At 35.8% G+C, this 19,148-nt stretch overlaps 1 protein-coding gene across 5 annotated transcripts in view; it reads right to left on the bottom strand.

Moving 5' to 3' along the window:
• The window catches only part of LOC144965126 (solute carrier family 28 member 3-like), a 39,625-nt gene extending 20,710 nt beyond the window's left edge, over positions 1 to 18,915 (bottom strand). The window contains exons 1-3 of one of the 5 annotated variants that reach the window (XM_078900085.1): positions 18,534 to 18,772; positions 15,318 to 15,702; positions 9,736 to 9,816 (exon numbers count right to left, since the gene is read on the bottom strand). In XM_078900085.1, the coding sequence (XP_078756211.1) occupies positions 9,736 to 9,783 (48 nt within the window). In that variant the 5' untranslated portion in view covers positions 9,784 to 9,816; positions 15,318 to 15,702; positions 18,534 to 18,772. Of the gene's footprint in view, positions 1 to 9,735; positions 9,817 to 13,058; positions 13,081 to 15,317; positions 15,703 to 18,526 lie in introns of those variants that run through there. The other 4 variants (XM_078900084.1, XM_078900082.1, XM_078900083.1 and 1 more) reach the window with 4 other exon arrangements.
• Positions 18,916 to 19,148: the final 233 nt, after the last annotated feature.

The following is a 19,148-nucleotide window of genomic DNA, read 5'->3' as shown; positions in this document are numbered from 1 at the left end:
TTCGCACTTCCTGTGATGTTTTTGGTGATTTGGTGTTACGAAACAAAACACAATTATAAATAATAATAACAACAATAACGATTTCACTCCCCGAAGATTGCCCAAAGTAAAATGCATAAAACAGATCTGTAGGAGTCAGTAGTAAAGAAGTGATATATATATATATATATATATATATATATATATATATATATATATATATATATATATATATATATATATATATATATATATATATATATATATATATATATATTATGGCTAGCACTATTCAGTATCTGATACTGAATAGTGGTTTTGCACTATTCAGTATCTGATACTGAATAGTGCTTTTGTACTATTCAGTATCTGATACTGAATAGTGGTTTTGCACTATAATACGGTGTTGTTTTTTTTCCGAAACCTGACAAAGTTATGGGAAGAGGACAGCTGTGGGAGTGAATCTGGGACTCAGAAAAGTGTACACCAGTGGGGAGTGAACCTGGGAATTGGTTTCGGCGGGTTTCGTAATAAAAAGCAATTACTTTTTACGAAACGCGACGACACCCGGCAATATCCGACAAAGTTATGGGAGGTAGGCAGCAGCGTGTGTGTGTGTGTGTGTGTGTGTGTAGGGGGGGGGGGGAGGGGATGAACCTGAGATTCAGGGAAGTGTACACCAGTGGGGAGTGAACCTGGGACTCTGGGTTTTGTAAAAAAGCAATAAAAAATGTGGGGGGGGGGATTACTTTTTTACGATACCCGGCAATATGCGGCAAAGCGTGGGGAGTGAACCTGAGACTCAGTGAAGTATACACCAGTGGGGAGTGAACCTGAGACTATGGTTTTCGGCTGGCTTCAGCTAGTTTCATATAAAAGCAATTACTTTTTTACGAAACCCGATTAATCCTGGCAATATCCGAGAAAGTTATGGGTAGTAGGCAACAGTGGGGAGTGAACCTGAGATTCGTGGAAGTAAACACCAGTGAGGAGTGAACCTGGGACTGGGTTTCGGCGGGTTTTGTAAAAATAAAAAGCAATTACTTTTTGTTTACAAAATGCGCCAAATCCCAACAAAATGGGGCAAAGTTATGGAAAGTAGGCAAATAATGGGGAGTGAACCTGAGACTAAGGGAAGTGTACACCAGTGGGGAGTGAACCTGAGACTCTGGTTTTCAGCGGGTTTCAGCGAGTTTCATATAAAAGCAATTACTTTTTTACGAAACCCGACGAAACCTGGCAATATCCGAGAGAGTTATGGAGAGTAGGCAACAGTGGGGAGTGAACCTGAGATTCATGGAAGTGTACTCCAGTGGGGAGTGAACCCGAGAATCTGGTTTTCGGAGGGTTTCAGCGAGTTTCACATAAAAGCAATTACTTATTTACGAAACCCGGCAATATCCGACAGTTATTGAAAGTAGGCAAACAGTGGGGGTGAACCTGAGACTCAGGGAAGTGTACACCAGTGGGGAGTGAACCTGAGACTATGGTTTTTGGCGGGTTTCAGCGAGTTTCACATAAAAGCAATTACTTTTTTACGAAGCCCGGCAATTTTCGACAGTTATGGGAAGTAGGCAACAGTGGGGAGTTAACTTGAGATTCAAGGAAGTGTACACCAGTAGGGAGTGAACCTGAGACTTTGGTTTTCGGCGGGTTTCAGCGAGTTTCATATAAAAGCAATTACTTTTTTACGAAACCCGACAAAATATGCCAATATCCGACAAACTTATTGAAGCAGGCAACAGTGGGGGGTGATCCTGAGATTGAGGGAAGTGTACACTTGTGGGGAGTGAACCTGGGACTCTGGATTTTGTAAAAAAGCAATACCAAGGGGGAGGGGGAATTACTTATTTACGAAACCCGCCAAAACCCGACAAAGTTATGGGAAGCAGGCAGCAGTGGGGAGTGAATCTGGGATTTGGACACTGATGAGGATTGAACCTGGGACTGCGAGAGGCTGATTCCAGTGGACAGTGAGCTCAGAATGTACTTTTATTTCGAAACCTACCGAAATTTTCAAAAGTTATGGGAGGTGGGCACCATTGGGCAATGAACCGGGACTCAGGGAAGTGCACACCGGTTGGGAGTGAACCTGGGACTGTGAGAAGAGGATATCAGTGGAAATGAACCTGGGACTAGGGGAGATGGATACCAGTGGGAAATGAAGCCGGACTATGGAGATGGGTACTAGACGAGAATGAAGCAATTACTTTTTTACGAAATCCGCCAAAACCCGCCAAAAAACCATAAACTTAGGTTTACTCCCCAATAGTGTACACTTCCCTGAATCTCCTGTCCACTCCCCCACTGTTGCCTACTTTCTTTCCATAACTTTGTCGGATATTGTCGGGTTTCGTAAAAAGTAATTGCTTTTTTTTAACGAAACCCAGCCCCAGGTTCACTCCCCAACGGTGTACACTTCCCTGAGTCCCAGGTTCACTCCCCACTGCTGCCTACTTCCCATAACTTTGTCGGGTATCGGCGTGTTTTTGGCAGGTTTCGTAAAAAAAGAAACACCCCTAACAATACCACGTGTATTCAGTAAATAGATGTCAATTGTAGTCTAATATTCAGTATCTATTTAAATTATTATTATTATTATTATTATTATTATTATTATTATTATTATTATTATTATTATTATTATTATCACGTAAATTTTAATATAGTACGGCAATTAATTCACGGAAGTACATCGCTCAATTAAAAAATGCAGAAAGTCTGCCCACATATTTATAATGAATCGGGTTTGCCTTAGATGACAAAACAAACAAACAAACAAACAACAGCAAGAACAACAACAACAACAAATGAGACAAACAGAAAAAAGCAAGATTTTAAAAAATAATGAACAATAGAAGAGCACAATGATGAAAAACAACAACGAGATGATAACACATAAAAGATATTCGTAATAAATCGATAACTGATTAAATCACTCCAACTACTTGATTAAAAAAAAATAATAATGGATTTGAATGCCACTCTTATTTTGATATTTTGAACTATGTTAATTGCATAAAAGCAGAAATTTAAAAAAAATTACGATCAAAATATTTTTACAGCTTTGATTCGGGCTGTCAGTTAGTGCATGTGTTCAATCTGGAAGTAGGTCAACAGTTTATTTCCATTCAACCAGATTGTCGCACTTTTCACTCTCTCTATGAAAAAGAGTTCCTTATGGATACTGAATAGTGGCAAAGCACTATTCAGTATCTGATACTGAATAACCACTTCCTATATATATATATATATATATATATATATATATATATATATATATATATATATATATATATATGTGAAAGAACAGGATGACAGATACTGTGTGCGCGCGCGCGTGTGTGTGTGTGTGTGTGTGTGTGAGTCTGTGTGTGTGAGAGAGAACAAGGGGAAATAGTTTATTGGTGTGTGTATGTCCGTGTGTGTGTGTGTGTATGTGTGTGTGTGTGTGTGTACATGCACTCATGATATGACATTAGAGAGTATGATTGGGACTCAAAATAATTGAGAGTATATAGTATTAACACTGGCGGCCGGTCTATTGAGCGATGTTGTTTTGTGCCGCCTTATATTTTTCAAATTTAGCAGATACTGCTTTTGGTCTCAATTTTTGCATATGCTGCTTTTCGTTAGCACTCGCGCATCTCTCCTGCCTTACTAGCCATGAAGGTTGTGCGTCATCACAGACGGCTCTCTTTTTCTTGTTGTCCCACGCGAGGCGAGATGACGTGTGACAATGAGTTGAGGGTGGGGTATGGGGGCTACCATGAGCCAAAAAGTCAACAGGCCGCCCAAGTATTTTATATAAAAGACTGTTTTCTTCTGTTTTAAAATCACAGTTATCCACTTCCCATCACAAACAACTGATACACATTAAGACTCCTTGCGCACTAGGACAAAACTGTCCCAGGACAAATTTGTCCCGTCCCGCTTGAGAAAACTTCTGGGTTCTGCACTAGGACAGGACTGTCCCGGGACACACCTGCGCGAATGCATTATTATTTTTTTTTTTTTTTACAAGATTCAAAAGTTTATTTGTAGGCAATTGCCAATATAACGCATACAAGAATATATTTTTATCAACAAATCAAGTAAATAAAATCAATAATAAAGCAAGGCAAACAATGATAGTAATAATGATAATAATAATAATAATAATAATAATAATAATAATAATAATAATAATAATAATAATAATAATAATAATAATAATAATAATAATAATAATAATAATAATGTAAAATCGTCTAATTAGTAGATTAGTTATATAATAGTTTGAATTATAAATTAATAATTTAAAAAATAAGTCCTTGGTACAACTCTAATAATTCACATTTTATGAATCAACATAAGATACGACATGACGATAATGATTTTTTACACTGTACAATGGGATTTGCTTACAAAAGATTTATATAATCATGAAATATTCTTATAGCAAGAGTAATATTATTGCTGCTGCTACTACTACTACTGCTACTACTACTACTACTACTTCTACTACTACCACTACTACCACCACCACCACCTCTTCTACCACTACTACTACTACTACTACTACTACTACTACTACTACTACTACTACGACTACTACGACTACTACAACTACTACAACTACTACTACTACTACTACTACTACTACTACTACTACTACTAGTAGTAGTAGTAGTAGTAGTAGTAGTAGTAGTAGTAGTAGTAGTATTAGTAGTAGTAGTAGTAGTAGTATGGATGAAATAGAGGTTGCATATTTCTGTGCTTTACTACGTAGAAAAAAAAGACAAATTGAAAGAGAAAACAAAATTAGTGCATCCTTGCTCTAGAAAGTACAAATTCCATTGTATTTATTTTCCAACAATAGTCCACACTTTATTTTAGTTCACTGTCTTCTATACTGCATTACACAGTTCCTCCCCGCCTCCCCTCTTTTAACATAATTAAGTACGCACCTTTTATAAATTTCTATTGCTCTGTTTTAATTCGCGCTTCTTCACAAAGTAGCATACAATTTCCTGCCCATCAATGTTTTTGTTTATGCATCTTAACAACGCCACTACCACATTATCTCATTCGCCTGTATTTTTTTAATTCATCATGTGTTGTTGATGAAGGGGAAACCCGAAACGTCCATTTTATCTGTTTTCGTATAGTAAACTGAAGCTTACATTCAATTTCACAGTTATGATTTATTTTTTTATTTCAATTCTGAATATAAAAAAGCAAGAACAATTCAAAAAATAATTCTATGTGATGAAACCACGTACAGAAGGCATAGCAACATAAACATTTTCGGCAATTTAAAAACGTATGTTTATAAATATAATTTAAGAAGTGTCACACTTTGTGACACAGCAGTAACGTGTCTAAAACATATCTATTCCGTAACATGTGGGATCAATTATCTTTATCGTTATTTATTTCGGGAATTCTCAATGAAAATATTTTTAAGTAAGTCCTTCTGAGCCACTTGGACTCATTGTAAGACAAATTAAGTCCTTTAGAGCCTTGTAGCCAATGGTACAGGAGTTATCCCGGTTTCAATAGCGTGAAGTGGACAATTAACGTATTTGTTTGAAAACCTTTGAACAGGACGCTAGTCTATCGCAGATTACTATCCCAGCTTGACAGGTACCCTTTTACACCTGAATGGAGTGAGTGATTGGAGTAAATTTTCTTGCTCTAGAAAGTACAAATTGGCTTCGGTCGGAATCGAACACAGAACCTCTGAGTGCAGAGTATAACGCGCTAACCATGGGCCATCTTGCCTCCTAAGCTTATAAATCCGGAACTTATCCATGTTGGTGTAGCGTTTAGCAGACAGATAACAGTTTAAAATTTAAAAAAATAAAATTCCCTTTTTCATCCCATAGGGGAAATTTTTCTCGAGGGTCTATTCCAAGGGAAGACTGGAATAACCCAGGCGTCAGCCGCAATGCAGCGCCGCAAATTGAGCTAGGGCGAGGTATAACCCAGGCGTTAGTTAGCGCAGTGCAGCGCCGCAAATTGAGCTAGGCGAGGTGACTTACTCAAGGCAACACAGCGCATCAGCGGGTGATCGAACTGATGCCTTTCGGGTACCAAGCAAAGACCGTACCACCGAGCTATGCTGACTTTCTATTATCCTCTTGAATGATACTAGTCCGTCAAAGATTACTTTCATCAGCGAACCGGTACTCATTTGCACCTGGGTAAAATGAGGTGATTCCAAGAAAGTCATTTTAAGATAAGATCGGAGATCACCATAGAGTCTACGGAATTGACCCTTGAGCAATCTTTGGGTCATTAAAGGATGCACCCAATATTGTTTTCTCTTTCAATTTGTCTTTTTTTTTTCCACGTAATAAAGCACAGAAATATGCAACCTCTATTTCATCCATTACTAGTAGTAGTAGTAGTAGTAGTAGTAGTAGTAGTAGTAGTAGTAGTAGTAGTAGTAGTAGTAGTAGTAGAAGTAGTAGTAGAAGTAGTGGTAGAAGAGGTGGTAGTTGTAGTGGTGGTGGTAGTAGTAGTAGTAGTACTAGTAGTAGTAGTAGTAGTAGTTGTTGTTGTTGTTGTTGTTGTTGTAGATGTAGTAGTCGTAATAGTAGTAGTAGTGGTAGTAGTAGTAGTAGTAGTAGTAGTAGTAGTAGTAGTAGTAGTAGTAGTAGTAGTAGTAGTAGTGGTAGTAGTGGTAGTAGTAGTAGTAGTAGTAGTAGTAGTAGTAGTAGTAGTAGTAGTAGTAGTAGTAGTAGTGGTAGTGGTAGTGGTAATAGTAGTAGTTGTAGTAGTAGTTGTTGTAGTAGTAGTAGCAGCAGCAGCAATAATATTACTCTTGCTATAAGAATATTTCATGATTATATAAATCTTATGTAAACAAATCCCATTGTACAGTGTAAAAAATCATTATCGTCATGTCGTATCTTATGTTGATTCATAAAATGTGAATTATTAGAGTTGTACCAAGGACTTATTTTTTAACTTATTAATTTATAATTCAAACTATTAAATAACTAATCTATTAAATAGAAGATTTTACATTATTATTATCACCATTATAATTATTATTATTATTATTATTATTATTATTATTATTATTATTATTATTATTATTATTATTATTATTATTACTATCATTATTACTATCATTATTTGCCTTGCTTTATTATTGATTTTATTTACTTGATTTGTTGATGAAAATAGTATATTCTTGTATGAGTTATATTGACAATTGCCTACAAATTAACTTTTGAATCTTGTAAAAAAAAAATAAAAAAATAATGCATTCGCGCAGGTGTGTCCCGGGACAGTCCTGTCCTAGTGCGGAACCCCATTTGAATAGAAGTTTTCTCCAGCGGGACAGGACAAATTTGTCCTAGGACAGTTTTGTCCTAGTGCGGAAGGAGTCTTACTGCTAAAATAACTAGGTCAAGCCTCCAAAATTAGTTTTGCACACCTTGAGGCCTGACTTGAGAGAAATCAAAACCATATCAGTTTTATCATTGGAAAAACAGGTTTGTTGTAATCAAATGATACAGATGAAGAAAATATCAATAAATATAGAACTTATGCTAGTCGTTTTGCTCAAATGGATGTTAATCATCAATACGAATATTACACAAATCATTCACCGAGTAAAGCCCCATGATGCTATGAATAAGAATCCCAGTCTATTAACCCGACACACACAGCAGTTCAACTTGTAGTGATGTTATTGTCTTTGGAGTAGATAAGTAGTGCATTGAGGTTGGATTTTCTATTCCTTCTATTAATGACTGTTATCACAGTTGATTTTCGAAGGAAGAAATTTATATGGCAGTCTAATTGCTGTTGTCATGGTTTTTTTTAAAAATGATATTCACAAATCTCAATGAACAGACGTGTATCGCAATCCATACCGAAACAACTATGAAAGGATCAATAGACTTCAATGATCGGGTGATACACATTTTTTTATCTTGTGGAAAACCGACAAATGGGCCTCTTTTACATTATAATATATGCCCATCGTAAATGCCAGTTACGTGAGTACATCTCTTTAAAATTCAAACCACACATGCCCCCCCCCCCCCTTTTTTTTTTTTTTACTGACAATATACATGCATTCTAAAAAATAAGCGGACTAGAACATTGATATTGCGCAATATCCACTGAGTGAGCTCAAGACACTTAAAAAGGGCTCCTAAGCCAATAGCAACATGAAGATGAGACATGATGCCTGTTGGGCGAGATAACATTTCCTCCAACACAGACAACACACAACACTGATTCCGGTCAGATACTCATTTTACACCTGAGTACGGTGAGAGAATGTTTTCGATCCATGCCGCCTTAAATAAACAACCAGAAACCGCCTCTGAGTATTAATATGTGTAGCTTTGTTGCATATGGGAGAAACAAAATTGAAGTAACTCGACTCCTTAACTCACTCAACCCTAACACCGACTATATCCGTAGTTTACCCAGGTTACTTTTACCCCATGCCTATTTACATTTTTCTGAGACAAATTATAGGCGTAGTATCACAGCTAATGTTTTTAGTTTTTGCTTGTTAATGATAGTTGAATAAAAGTATCTATGTACGAGTACATACTCATTTTTATACATTTTTTCCAATTTTGAAAAGTAGCAAAAACCGCCAGGATTGAGTGAGTTAAAGTTGTTTATGGCCGGCCGCTTTTAATGAATGGTTCTCACTCTCACTGAATTCTAGCGGTCGGACTTTGGGCGTTCGGATTGCATGTGGTTTTGTGTATTGGTGCGTGTGTCCGGCTGGCGGACGTTGTGAGCATTTTGCATAAACTCACAGCATCAATTATTATTCCTTACATTCAGAGAGGATTGACCAGAAGGAAAGAAAGAGCGATAGGCAGAGAGAGAGAGAGAGAGAGAGAGAGAGAGAGAGAGAGAGAGAGAGAGAGAGAGAGAGAGATCATCATCATCATCTTCTACTTCTTCTTCGACGACGACGACGACGACTACTACTACTACTACTACTACTACTACTACTACTACTACTACTACTACTACTACTACTACTACTACTACTACTACTACTACTACTACTACTACTACTACTACTACTACTACTACTACTACTACTACTACTACTTCTTCTTCTTCTTCTTCTTCTACTACTACTTCCGAAAAGAAAGGACAAACCCAGATAGCACGTTCATTTTCAAAAATGTTACTAAATCTGTCATAGAGAAGGAGACAATTCTCTTTAAACATTTGGGGGCATCCTGATTCAACACTATCGTCATCATCATCATCATCATAATCATCATCATTATGATCATCATAATCATCATCATAATCATCATCATCATCATCATCATCATCATCATCATCATAATCATCATCATCATCGTCATTTCTTCAATATCATCACCACTACCACCATCATCACCAACGTCATAATCATCATCATCATCATCATCATCATCATATTACCGTGACCAACCACCACCACCTCAATAATGTTTACTACCAACGTCACCCTCATTATCATCGTCGTCATCATCATCATTACCATCAACACTATCAACACCATCAACACTATCATCATCATCATCATCATCATCATCATCATCATCATCATCATCGTCATATTAACGTCACCCACCACCACCACCTCAATAATGTTTACCACCAACAACACCATCACCATCGTCATCATCACAACCACCACCATCGTCGCAATCATCGTGATCCTCTACACCATCAACATAATCAATCAACCCAATATCATAATATCTAAATATTTTCTCTTCTTACCTTTCCATAATAGGCCAGGTTGACTTGTCCCTTATCTTCCAATTCCATTCTCTCGGAAACTAGCGTGCTGTGTCAACAAACCTCACAGAAGAAATACAGAATAAAAATAAATCTTAAATTGCATTAATCAGACTAAAATCCACCAATCACACAATCTCAGGGTAGGATTTAGAAAGGATCATTAACCAGTCAACTGCCGTGCTCTTGAAAGACACGTATTTAAAAATTTGGCCAGAAAACTCGTCATTCAAATATCGATCGATTTAAATTATCCTCATTTGAAAAAGTTTATTAAAGACGGGTTCTCGCGAAATCCAAGGTTTAGATTTTTTGCCCATATGAGAGTAATCGAAATCGATCGATATTTGAAGGAAAACTTTTCTGGCCACATTTTAAATAGGAGTTCTTTTTTCTTCCACTCCAAAACACTCCAAGTAATATAAATAATAGTCCTATCGGTATTTTGGTCAAACAGCCAGAGTTTGTGTCGGTGCGGTTTCTGTAGCATTAATCTGACAGCAATTTTTTCCCCCTACATTTTGGGTAGGGTGGCACAGCTGCCCAATCACCGCTGTGTGGGGAGCGCATAAGCATAAGCATAAATAATAATAATAATAATAATAATAATAATAATAATAATAATAATAATAATAATAATAATAATAATAATAATAATAATAATAATAATAATAATAATAATAGTAACAACAAAAATAACAATAATAGTAATAATAACAATAATAGTAATAGCAACAACAACAAGAAAAATAATAATAATAATAATAATAATAATAATAAAATAATAATAATAATAACAATAAAAGTAGCAGCGTAGTGGTGGTCGTGGTGGTGGCGATGGCGTCCTTGACAAAGCAAGAATCTCTCAGGTCTGACAAAGCAGAAAAAAATTAGGAAGGCAGATTTTTTTGGGATGGCTTTTTTTTCCTTGAGTATCACTCTGCTTTGTCATATAGATACACTTTTTCATTTCTTTATCCATGGATAAAACACTTTTCACCTATCATTTCACTCTACTCGGGTGTCATACCTTTTAAGGATAAAGTACTTTTAGTAACATGACTTGGTCGCTGTGTACTAACAATGGCGGCCGAGAATCAAAACAATGGTCAAGTTAGGAAATTTTAAACTTTCACAAATCTATCAAGGTTTGTTATAGAGTTTTTAAAATGCTTCTATATGATGACAAATTGAATAAATAAACGCCCTACAAAAGATCAACGGTGAAAATACAAATTGCAAGAATACTGGGGATGTAGGAGCTTTCGGAATGTCTCCCCTTTAGTTAAATTATGTGAGGTCAAATGAAAATTTGAAGCTGACGCGAAAAATATCAAGTCCCCGAATTTGTCTACTTTTGGTTTGTTCGGGCTTGAAGCGAGACAGAACCAACTGACAGTTTGCCGACAACGTTTAACAAAATATTTCCCTGGGGAATAATTATAACATCGATGGCATAAAAACGACAGCAATATCAGCAGTAGAATTAGTTGATGTTAATCGGTGAAACTTGTTTAAAATTTCTGTAAATCCGAATACCTTCATGTGATAAAGTGAATAATATCAGTATGAATGCCACGATGTGCTGAAAAATGCCAATCTGACAGTTCCTAGCAAACCACCCCCCCCCCCCCCCCCCCCTCCTCGCTCAGGAATTTCTGTACTTGATGGACACCCCCCCCCCCCCCCCCCCCTTTTTTTTTTTCCACAGTTTTGTGTGTTGGTCCGTTATACTTCCGGATGACAATGTTGTGATCTTCTTAGCCAAGCGCATACTATCTATACACCACACACACACACACACACACACACGCACACACACAAACATACACGCAATGAGAAGACACTACTACATAACAACACGGATCACCGCTAAATCAACAACACAACGGAAGTAAGGACTCTACAGGACAGATAGAGTTGAGGGTGTGGCCATAAGTTAAACCTGGGTATTATCCACCCGAAACCATCACATTGAAAGCATCAAAGGGGCAATAATAATACTTGTTGTCATTAACATTTTGAAAACTCTTGAAAACTTAGTGTAGGTCTGAAATCATTAAAGTAATTAAGTGAATACATTATTTCGAATGCAACGATTTGCTTAAAAAACGCCAAACTAACAACTTTTTACAGTGTAGAAATTGGTTGATTTGGGAGTGTTAGTGTCGTCGGTAATTTTTTTTAATGATATTTGTTTGCCTTAACGAACTTTCAAACTGACTTTAAATTATAAAAGGAAATCAAGTTATCTGTTTATCTATCTGTAAAAAATAAATTTCTAATTTTCAAATCTTTCAGTTGAGTTGTGCGCCGTACAATTTTTTTTTTGACTCAAATAAAGCACAATGTTCTCCACAAGGCTATATTTTTAAAAAGAAAGGATACAGCGATTTCAAAATCTCGAAGACATCCTATTTTTGATGAATATCTTTCCATACATACGTTTCGCTCGATTGTGACGTAGTTTTTGTTAATACGGAGTGGTTTTATTTTTTACTCGAAAATTTAAAATCAAGTATATTTTGCCCCTGATATTATATTAACCGATAATTGTAAACCAACGACCCGAAGCCACCCTGAGTACTTACCTTTAAACTGAAGCAAACAACCCACAGATCCTGAGCATCACTCACAAATTTAACAGATGATTGGAAAAAAAAAAAAGACAGTGTCATCAGGTGTTGCGATGCAAAAGACACCTAGATAACCACGCCTCTCGAACAGTTGTCATAATGTATAGATAGTTCGAAGATGACGTCACTCAGGTCTTTGTTATTGTTTTTTGCCATCCGCGTTTATGAGTAATGCTCACTGAACTGTATTAACCAGACTATAAACGTTCATGGATACACACAGTTTTGTGTGTTGGTCCGTTATACTTCCGGATGGCAATGTTATGAGCTTCTAAGCCAAGCGCATACTATCTATACAATGGCAGTGATTGGTAAACATAGCAAACTGGACAGGTTTTACTACCGATGACGTGTAAATACCCACTGTTCTTTCGCGCTTGATCAATAGAACCAATACAGAAAACTATATTATGTAAATTTAAATGTTTAGAATATGATCGAGGAAATCGTGTGATCACTAGTCACCCTTATGGTGGTATAAAAACGATAACAATAACAATGATCAGAGAGAGAGGTCGATATCATTTATGCTATTGTTTATAAAACAACCAACTATGTTTGTCCAAGCACGTGTGAAGGTGTATCACTAATTCCATGTTTTGATTGGTCAAAAAACTTTTGGTTCATTCCTTCATCAATGTCTAACATATTATTATGATGAATACTCACCGTGGAACTGACTTATGTTCCTCTGTTTTGCATATAATAGAACGAAGTTGACGTCACTCAGGGCTTTGTTATTGGTTTTTGCCACACTCGTTTATGAGTAATTCTCACTAAACGGTATCAACCAGACTATAAACGATCGTGGTTACACATAGTTTTGTGTGTTAGTCCGTTATAGTTCCGGATGGCAATGTTGTGAGCTTCTTAGCCAAGCGCATACTACCTATAGATAGAACGATGGTGACGTCACTCATGTCTTTGTTATTGTCTTTCGCCATCTACTTCCGGTATGACACAGTAATAACAGCTGATCGACCCACGGGAAATTCCTCTTCGTTGGCCATCTAGTCATATCTATGGTTCAGCTCAAGGTCTGCGCCGATTTTGATGCAAATCGGTCGAAGAACTTGTCCACCAACCTCGAATACTCACACAAAAACAAATAAGAACGTAGCCGCTTATTATACAGAACTGATGATCGACTTCTAGCGGTGGATATTCCACAAATCATGACAATAAAGCTTGCCTCTTTTTAAAATGCATTCCATACGGTCTCCTGGGTGTTGCATAAAAGGGGTTTGCTTTAACTAAGAAGGGCAAGTTCTATTGAAATTTGTTTCTTAAAGTACATACTATCAGTACATGCCTACCAGCTTGGAACCAGTGGCGTTCTACTTCTCATTTTTGATCGTTCATTACAATGTTTTGACATTAATCAGAAGAAACTTGGAATGAACGCGTAGTGGAGGAACATAACCACGCCACTTGTCCTTTAACCCCAAAGGATTCGGACTGTCCGAACATCCCATATTTAGCAGACAGTGATTGATAAACTTAAAGAACTTCACAGGAGTTGCACATTGGTATGCGTTTAAGTTAAATACTTAAATGTTCTAACTGCCTGATGAATTTATGTAACCTTAAACGTACATAGTCTGGTTGCCAGGATCTAGTGAGAATTAATCACTGTCTGAAAATATCAAAAAGCAGTGGGACGTCAACTTCATCAATTCTATTGTTAGTAAGCAACCAATTAATAGGGAAGAAATGTGGTGACATGAAGCCCTCTACTCTTTTGGTTCCTATATCCTTGGGAGTGTGTATGTAGCCAGTCCTTCAGAGTACTAATAATGAATAGGTTACATAAAGGTGGCATAATTATTTCAGTAGAAGGATGTATAGGCAGATTCTTAGGGTTACGGGATGTAAAAGGGCGATGATACTTATTGACGATCAGCATATAATTAGACTAGAAAATTAGATGTCATCACTCTTTATTGTTTGTTTTAAATGATTTTACGGCGTTTGTGACACATTTAAGTCATTTCAGCGCCAATAAAAAGGAAGAAAATGGGATAGTCAAAAAAGTTATAGATTTACAATTGAAAGCACACGAGAAAAAGTAAGACAAAGGGGAATTGGTTCAATTAGGGAATATATGTAGATACCAAGAGCACACAATACGTATACTTAGTCTGGGATCACTTAAAAGTTTCATTCAGACACAAGCACATGTCCCCACTAAGAGGAATACACTCAAATGTTTACAAACTATTATATTAATACTTAAAACTACGTAACAAAGAGATGATTTACAAGGAACAAATATCATCTCCCAAAACTATAACTAAACATATGACTATTTCCCTCCCAGTGAAGTACTCGGGCTAGGACAAAACTAAGTAATCCCATTCCAAGACAAAGACAGAAAGCAACTCTGAAATCAGATATAGGGATTAGAGAACACAGCGTAAGGTAAGAGTGGTTTTACATTTCCAATGAAATAAGAACTAGTCTTTTTTTTTACATCACACTTTTCTTCCATATTACAAATGTATGTGGTCTGAACGGGTTTGTGGGGTGTGCCACGAATCCACTGGTTAATTGCACCTCCTATTGAGTTTTTTAAAAACCCATTTTATAACCAATTCAGTCCCCTGATTGGTGACTTATGAATTGTGAACTTTTGTGAGCTAGGTTCACTTGTAGAGCCCTTAAAAAATAGTGTTTACACAAGGGTTGCCCTCATAAGTCTTCACTGTTTTGGACACGAAAGAAGGTACAGAATCTGTGATAAACGCATCCCCCTTATAACGCCATACAACACAAACATCATGCACTTTTAACTTGCTTGAGTAAAAAAAAAATCGAAGAAAAGAAAATGTTAAAAATAAATTTTATAAAGCAATAACTCGAATATGTAGTAAAATGATAGAATAGGATATCCCAATTCAACGTAAGAGGAAAACAAAGTCTACTTACCACACCGCTTTGATCAATATTTTTACAAGGGGGAACAACTCCAACCCATCAACATATTCAAAATTACATCTCACTCGTGTGTAGGATAAGAATAGGCTACATCCATGATAGGTCGTAATATTAATTATTATTATTACACATTAAATGCCTTACTTTGTGCGCGCTACGCCTTTAATAAAACAATTAGTCACACTGCCTCAATTTCATTGCTAACATAGAAGGAACGAAGTTGACGTGACTCAGTTCTTTGTTAATGTTTTAGACAGCCATTTTTATGATAAGTACTCATTAAATTCAATAAATCAGACCATAAACGCTGAAAGATACACATAGTTTTAAGTGTTGGTACGTTATATCTGGCTGGCGGATGCTATGAGTATCTTACCTAAACGCAATGCATCAATAATACTTTTCATAAACGTTCAAGCTATTTTAAATTCTATTGCGTTTTAACTAATAATGTGAAATTGAATGTAAGCTTCAATTTAATTACAAAAACAGATCAAATGAACGTTTCGGATTTCCCCTTTATCAACAAAACAGGATGAATGAAACACCACAGATGAATGAGATAATGTGGTAGTGTCGTTGTTAAGATGAATAAACAAAACATTGGTTGGCAGGAAATAATATGCTCCATTGTAAGGAAGCACGAATTAAATTAGAATACTAGGTATTTCTAAAAGGTGCGCAATTATTTAAGTGAAAAGAGGGGAGGCGGGGAGGAACTGTGTAATGCAGTTTAGAAAGTGAAATATAAAACGTGTAGACTGTTGTTGGAAAATAAATACAATGGAATTGAAAATAAATAACAAAAAAATAATAAATAAGGGATGTCGGTATAAGTATAAATCATTATTGTCAGCAGCAGTAGCAGAAGGAACAGTAAGTACTTTTATTATTATTATTATTATTATTATTATTATTATTATTATTATTATTATTATTATTATTATTATTATTATTATTATTATTATTATTATTATCATTATCATTATAAGTAGTAGTAGTAGTAGTAGTAGTAGTAGTAGTAGTAGTAGTAGTAGTAGTAGTAGTAGTAGTAGTAGTAGTAGTAGTAGTAGTAGTAGTAGTAGTAGTTGTTGTTGTTGTAGTCATAGTAGTAATGATACTGATATATAATAAAAGCAGCAACATTTATATTGCGTTTTACGACGTTTAAGCGCGATTTCATGCATCATTGTTAAACGGTCCGATAAGTATTCACTCTCGCTGATTAACCACCAGGTCCTGCTGTCGACGCGACGTACTAGATTACATGACTTAGTCAACAATAAAGCCTCGAAATGGGTTTTCATAATGAAAAGTGCTCATAACTCCAAAAACTGTTTTATGTGTGAGTGGGGTGGGTGGTTGTATTTATTATTATTATTATTATTATTATTATTATTATTATTATTATTATTATTATTATTATTATTATTATTATTATTATTATTATTATTATTATTATTGTTATTATTATATCAATGTATCATACTCTAACACATTGTGCTATGGCATAGGAAACATGTGATAGGATCCATTGTGACAAGAATAGAGAATATCTTTGAAATAATGTAATACATTTGGATTTGATGGTTGGCGGTGGACAGTCTCGCTATAAAGGTCTGTAGAGTTCATTTCGTACGTTCACCCATAATACGCAATTTGATATACGATCGAGTTGAAGTGAAGTGTTGTGAGACCGCAGATTATAGCTGTAATAGAAGGTATAAATTTATTTGGTTCCATACACAGCAAGTTTACACCCACGAACACTTAAACACATGTACACACATGCGCGCGGGCGGGCGCGCGCGCGCGCGCACACACACACACACACTCATAACACAAAAAATCATTTATCATTCATTGGAGTATGAGCTCACCGAAAAAGATGAGTCTTCAGTTTCTTTTTGCATGCTTCCAGGGATGTCGATTCTCTTATTTCTAAAGGCAATTTTTTCAAAATTCTGATTTTAAATCTTTAATTTTTTTTAGGTTCTGTTACGGCCGGATTGGCGTTTAACTGGAACACCAATAGTGTTTTTTTTTTATTCTCTTTATTATTCCCTTTTTAATACCATCTCTATTGATACCATTGTTAGGATCAGAGATGGTGTTAAGGAAGGACTTCCGTAGATTCACAGACCATAAAGAGGGGATTTTTTATCACCCCGAACCCCCCCCCCCCCCCCCCCCCCTCAACCCTAACTAGAGATATTTTAATCTGATAAAACAATGTTTGCCATCACTTGCAATATCGAAACTGATGGGAAACACAGTAATACAAGTAAATGGCTTTGATTTTGAAATTAGAAAAATCACACCACTTATAAAAATGAAACTGATCTTAAATAGTAATATTTATTGGGCATTGCTACTAAGTTAAATTCCATAATCATGAAAAGATTAAGCAATTCTATAAAAGTGCTGTGAAACTAATGCAGGTTGAATTGTTCGCACTTTACGGCGGTTACGACCTGTACAGCTTTGTCTAAATTTGGAATGAGGAGCACAGTTCAGGTTAATTACGACTTGACACACCATAACATAAGTGATACCAATAAATTATATATAAAAATGTAAAAGCATGGCGATGTTCTGGTTTATAAAATGATAGAGGTTAAAACAATTAAAAATTCAAGATGTCACCATAAATATTAACGATATATCACGCGACATATGGTGTAAAACTTATAGGAAATACCCTTTGTACCCAATAGAAATAAAAGCTTTTATGAGCACAAACAACAAACACGTCTGTCTGTTAGGAGATCACAACATATCTTACGTGGCATGCACGTTACTATACATGTGGCGTAGAGTAGGCCCTAACCATAATTTTATTTTGTTTGAATAAATATGGGCGTTGGTTGTGGTGTGTGTGTGTGTGTTCAATTCAAATTTTCTGTGATTTTGATTTTTAAAAAGAACAAAACATGTAGGACGAGACATAGCGCCTTACAGGCAACATAGACATCGCTGTTACCGACTATTATGATTAGTATTGTAAAGAAAGGCAGGTGGTAGGGAGGATTAAGAAGATAGGAGAAATAAAGAAGAGAATGGGGAGAAGGAAAAGTTTGTAATGGTTGTAGAGAGATGGCAGTCAGATAATGCACATAAAATAATCGTAAGTGTACTGAAATTATGTAGTAGAATCTACATGTATTGAAAGACTGAAAGATAAAAAAATATTAACCCACATCTTACTATCATTAAATAATATGGCTTTGTTGATGTTATAATCCTGTAGTCGTCCTCAAGAAACACATAATTTGTAGAATACACTATAATTTTTAAAAACTCTCGCACTAATTTGGTGTAAATAAAAATATTATGCTTAAAATAATCACAAGGCGAAAAATGTCTGAATGAAACACAAATTCATATCCGATCAAATATAACCATCGGTGTTCAAATATTATGACAAACCCACCTCCGTTGTATTTGTCTTGGGGAAAAAAAAGCCCCAGTAGTCTTACATTCGCTCCGTCACTTATATTTGCCAGAAAGTTTTGGTTCATGAAGTCAAAATTTGAATATGTTGTCCCTGTCTTTCGATAACATTTTGAGTGTTGTGAGAATCAATCAAGATAGATTTTTTTTTAAAATAATAGAAATAAATGAATTGTATTTGCCAGAAAGTTTTGGTTCATGAAGTCAAAATCTGAATATGTTGTTCCTGCCTATCGTTAACATTTTTCAGTGTTGTGAAAGTTAGTCAAGATAGATAAAAAAAAATAATAATAAATATATAAATAAATAAATAAAGACATGTCGATGATTTAAGCTGACATATGTGACCCCTTGCCTCAAAACGGTATT

This window comes from Berghia stephanieae, chromosome 2 (assembly GCF_034508935.2).
Source record: "Berghia stephanieae isolate SIO BIC M18660-M18661 chromosome 2, UCSD_Bste_1.3, whole genome shotgun sequence".
In the NCBI taxonomy this organism is placed as follows: Eukaryota; Metazoa; Mollusca; class Gastropoda; order Nudibranchia; family Aeolidiidae; genus Berghia; species Berghia stephanieae.
Note: the sequence above shows the minus strand (reverse complement) of the source record. Positions and strands in the feature narration are given on the sequence as shown.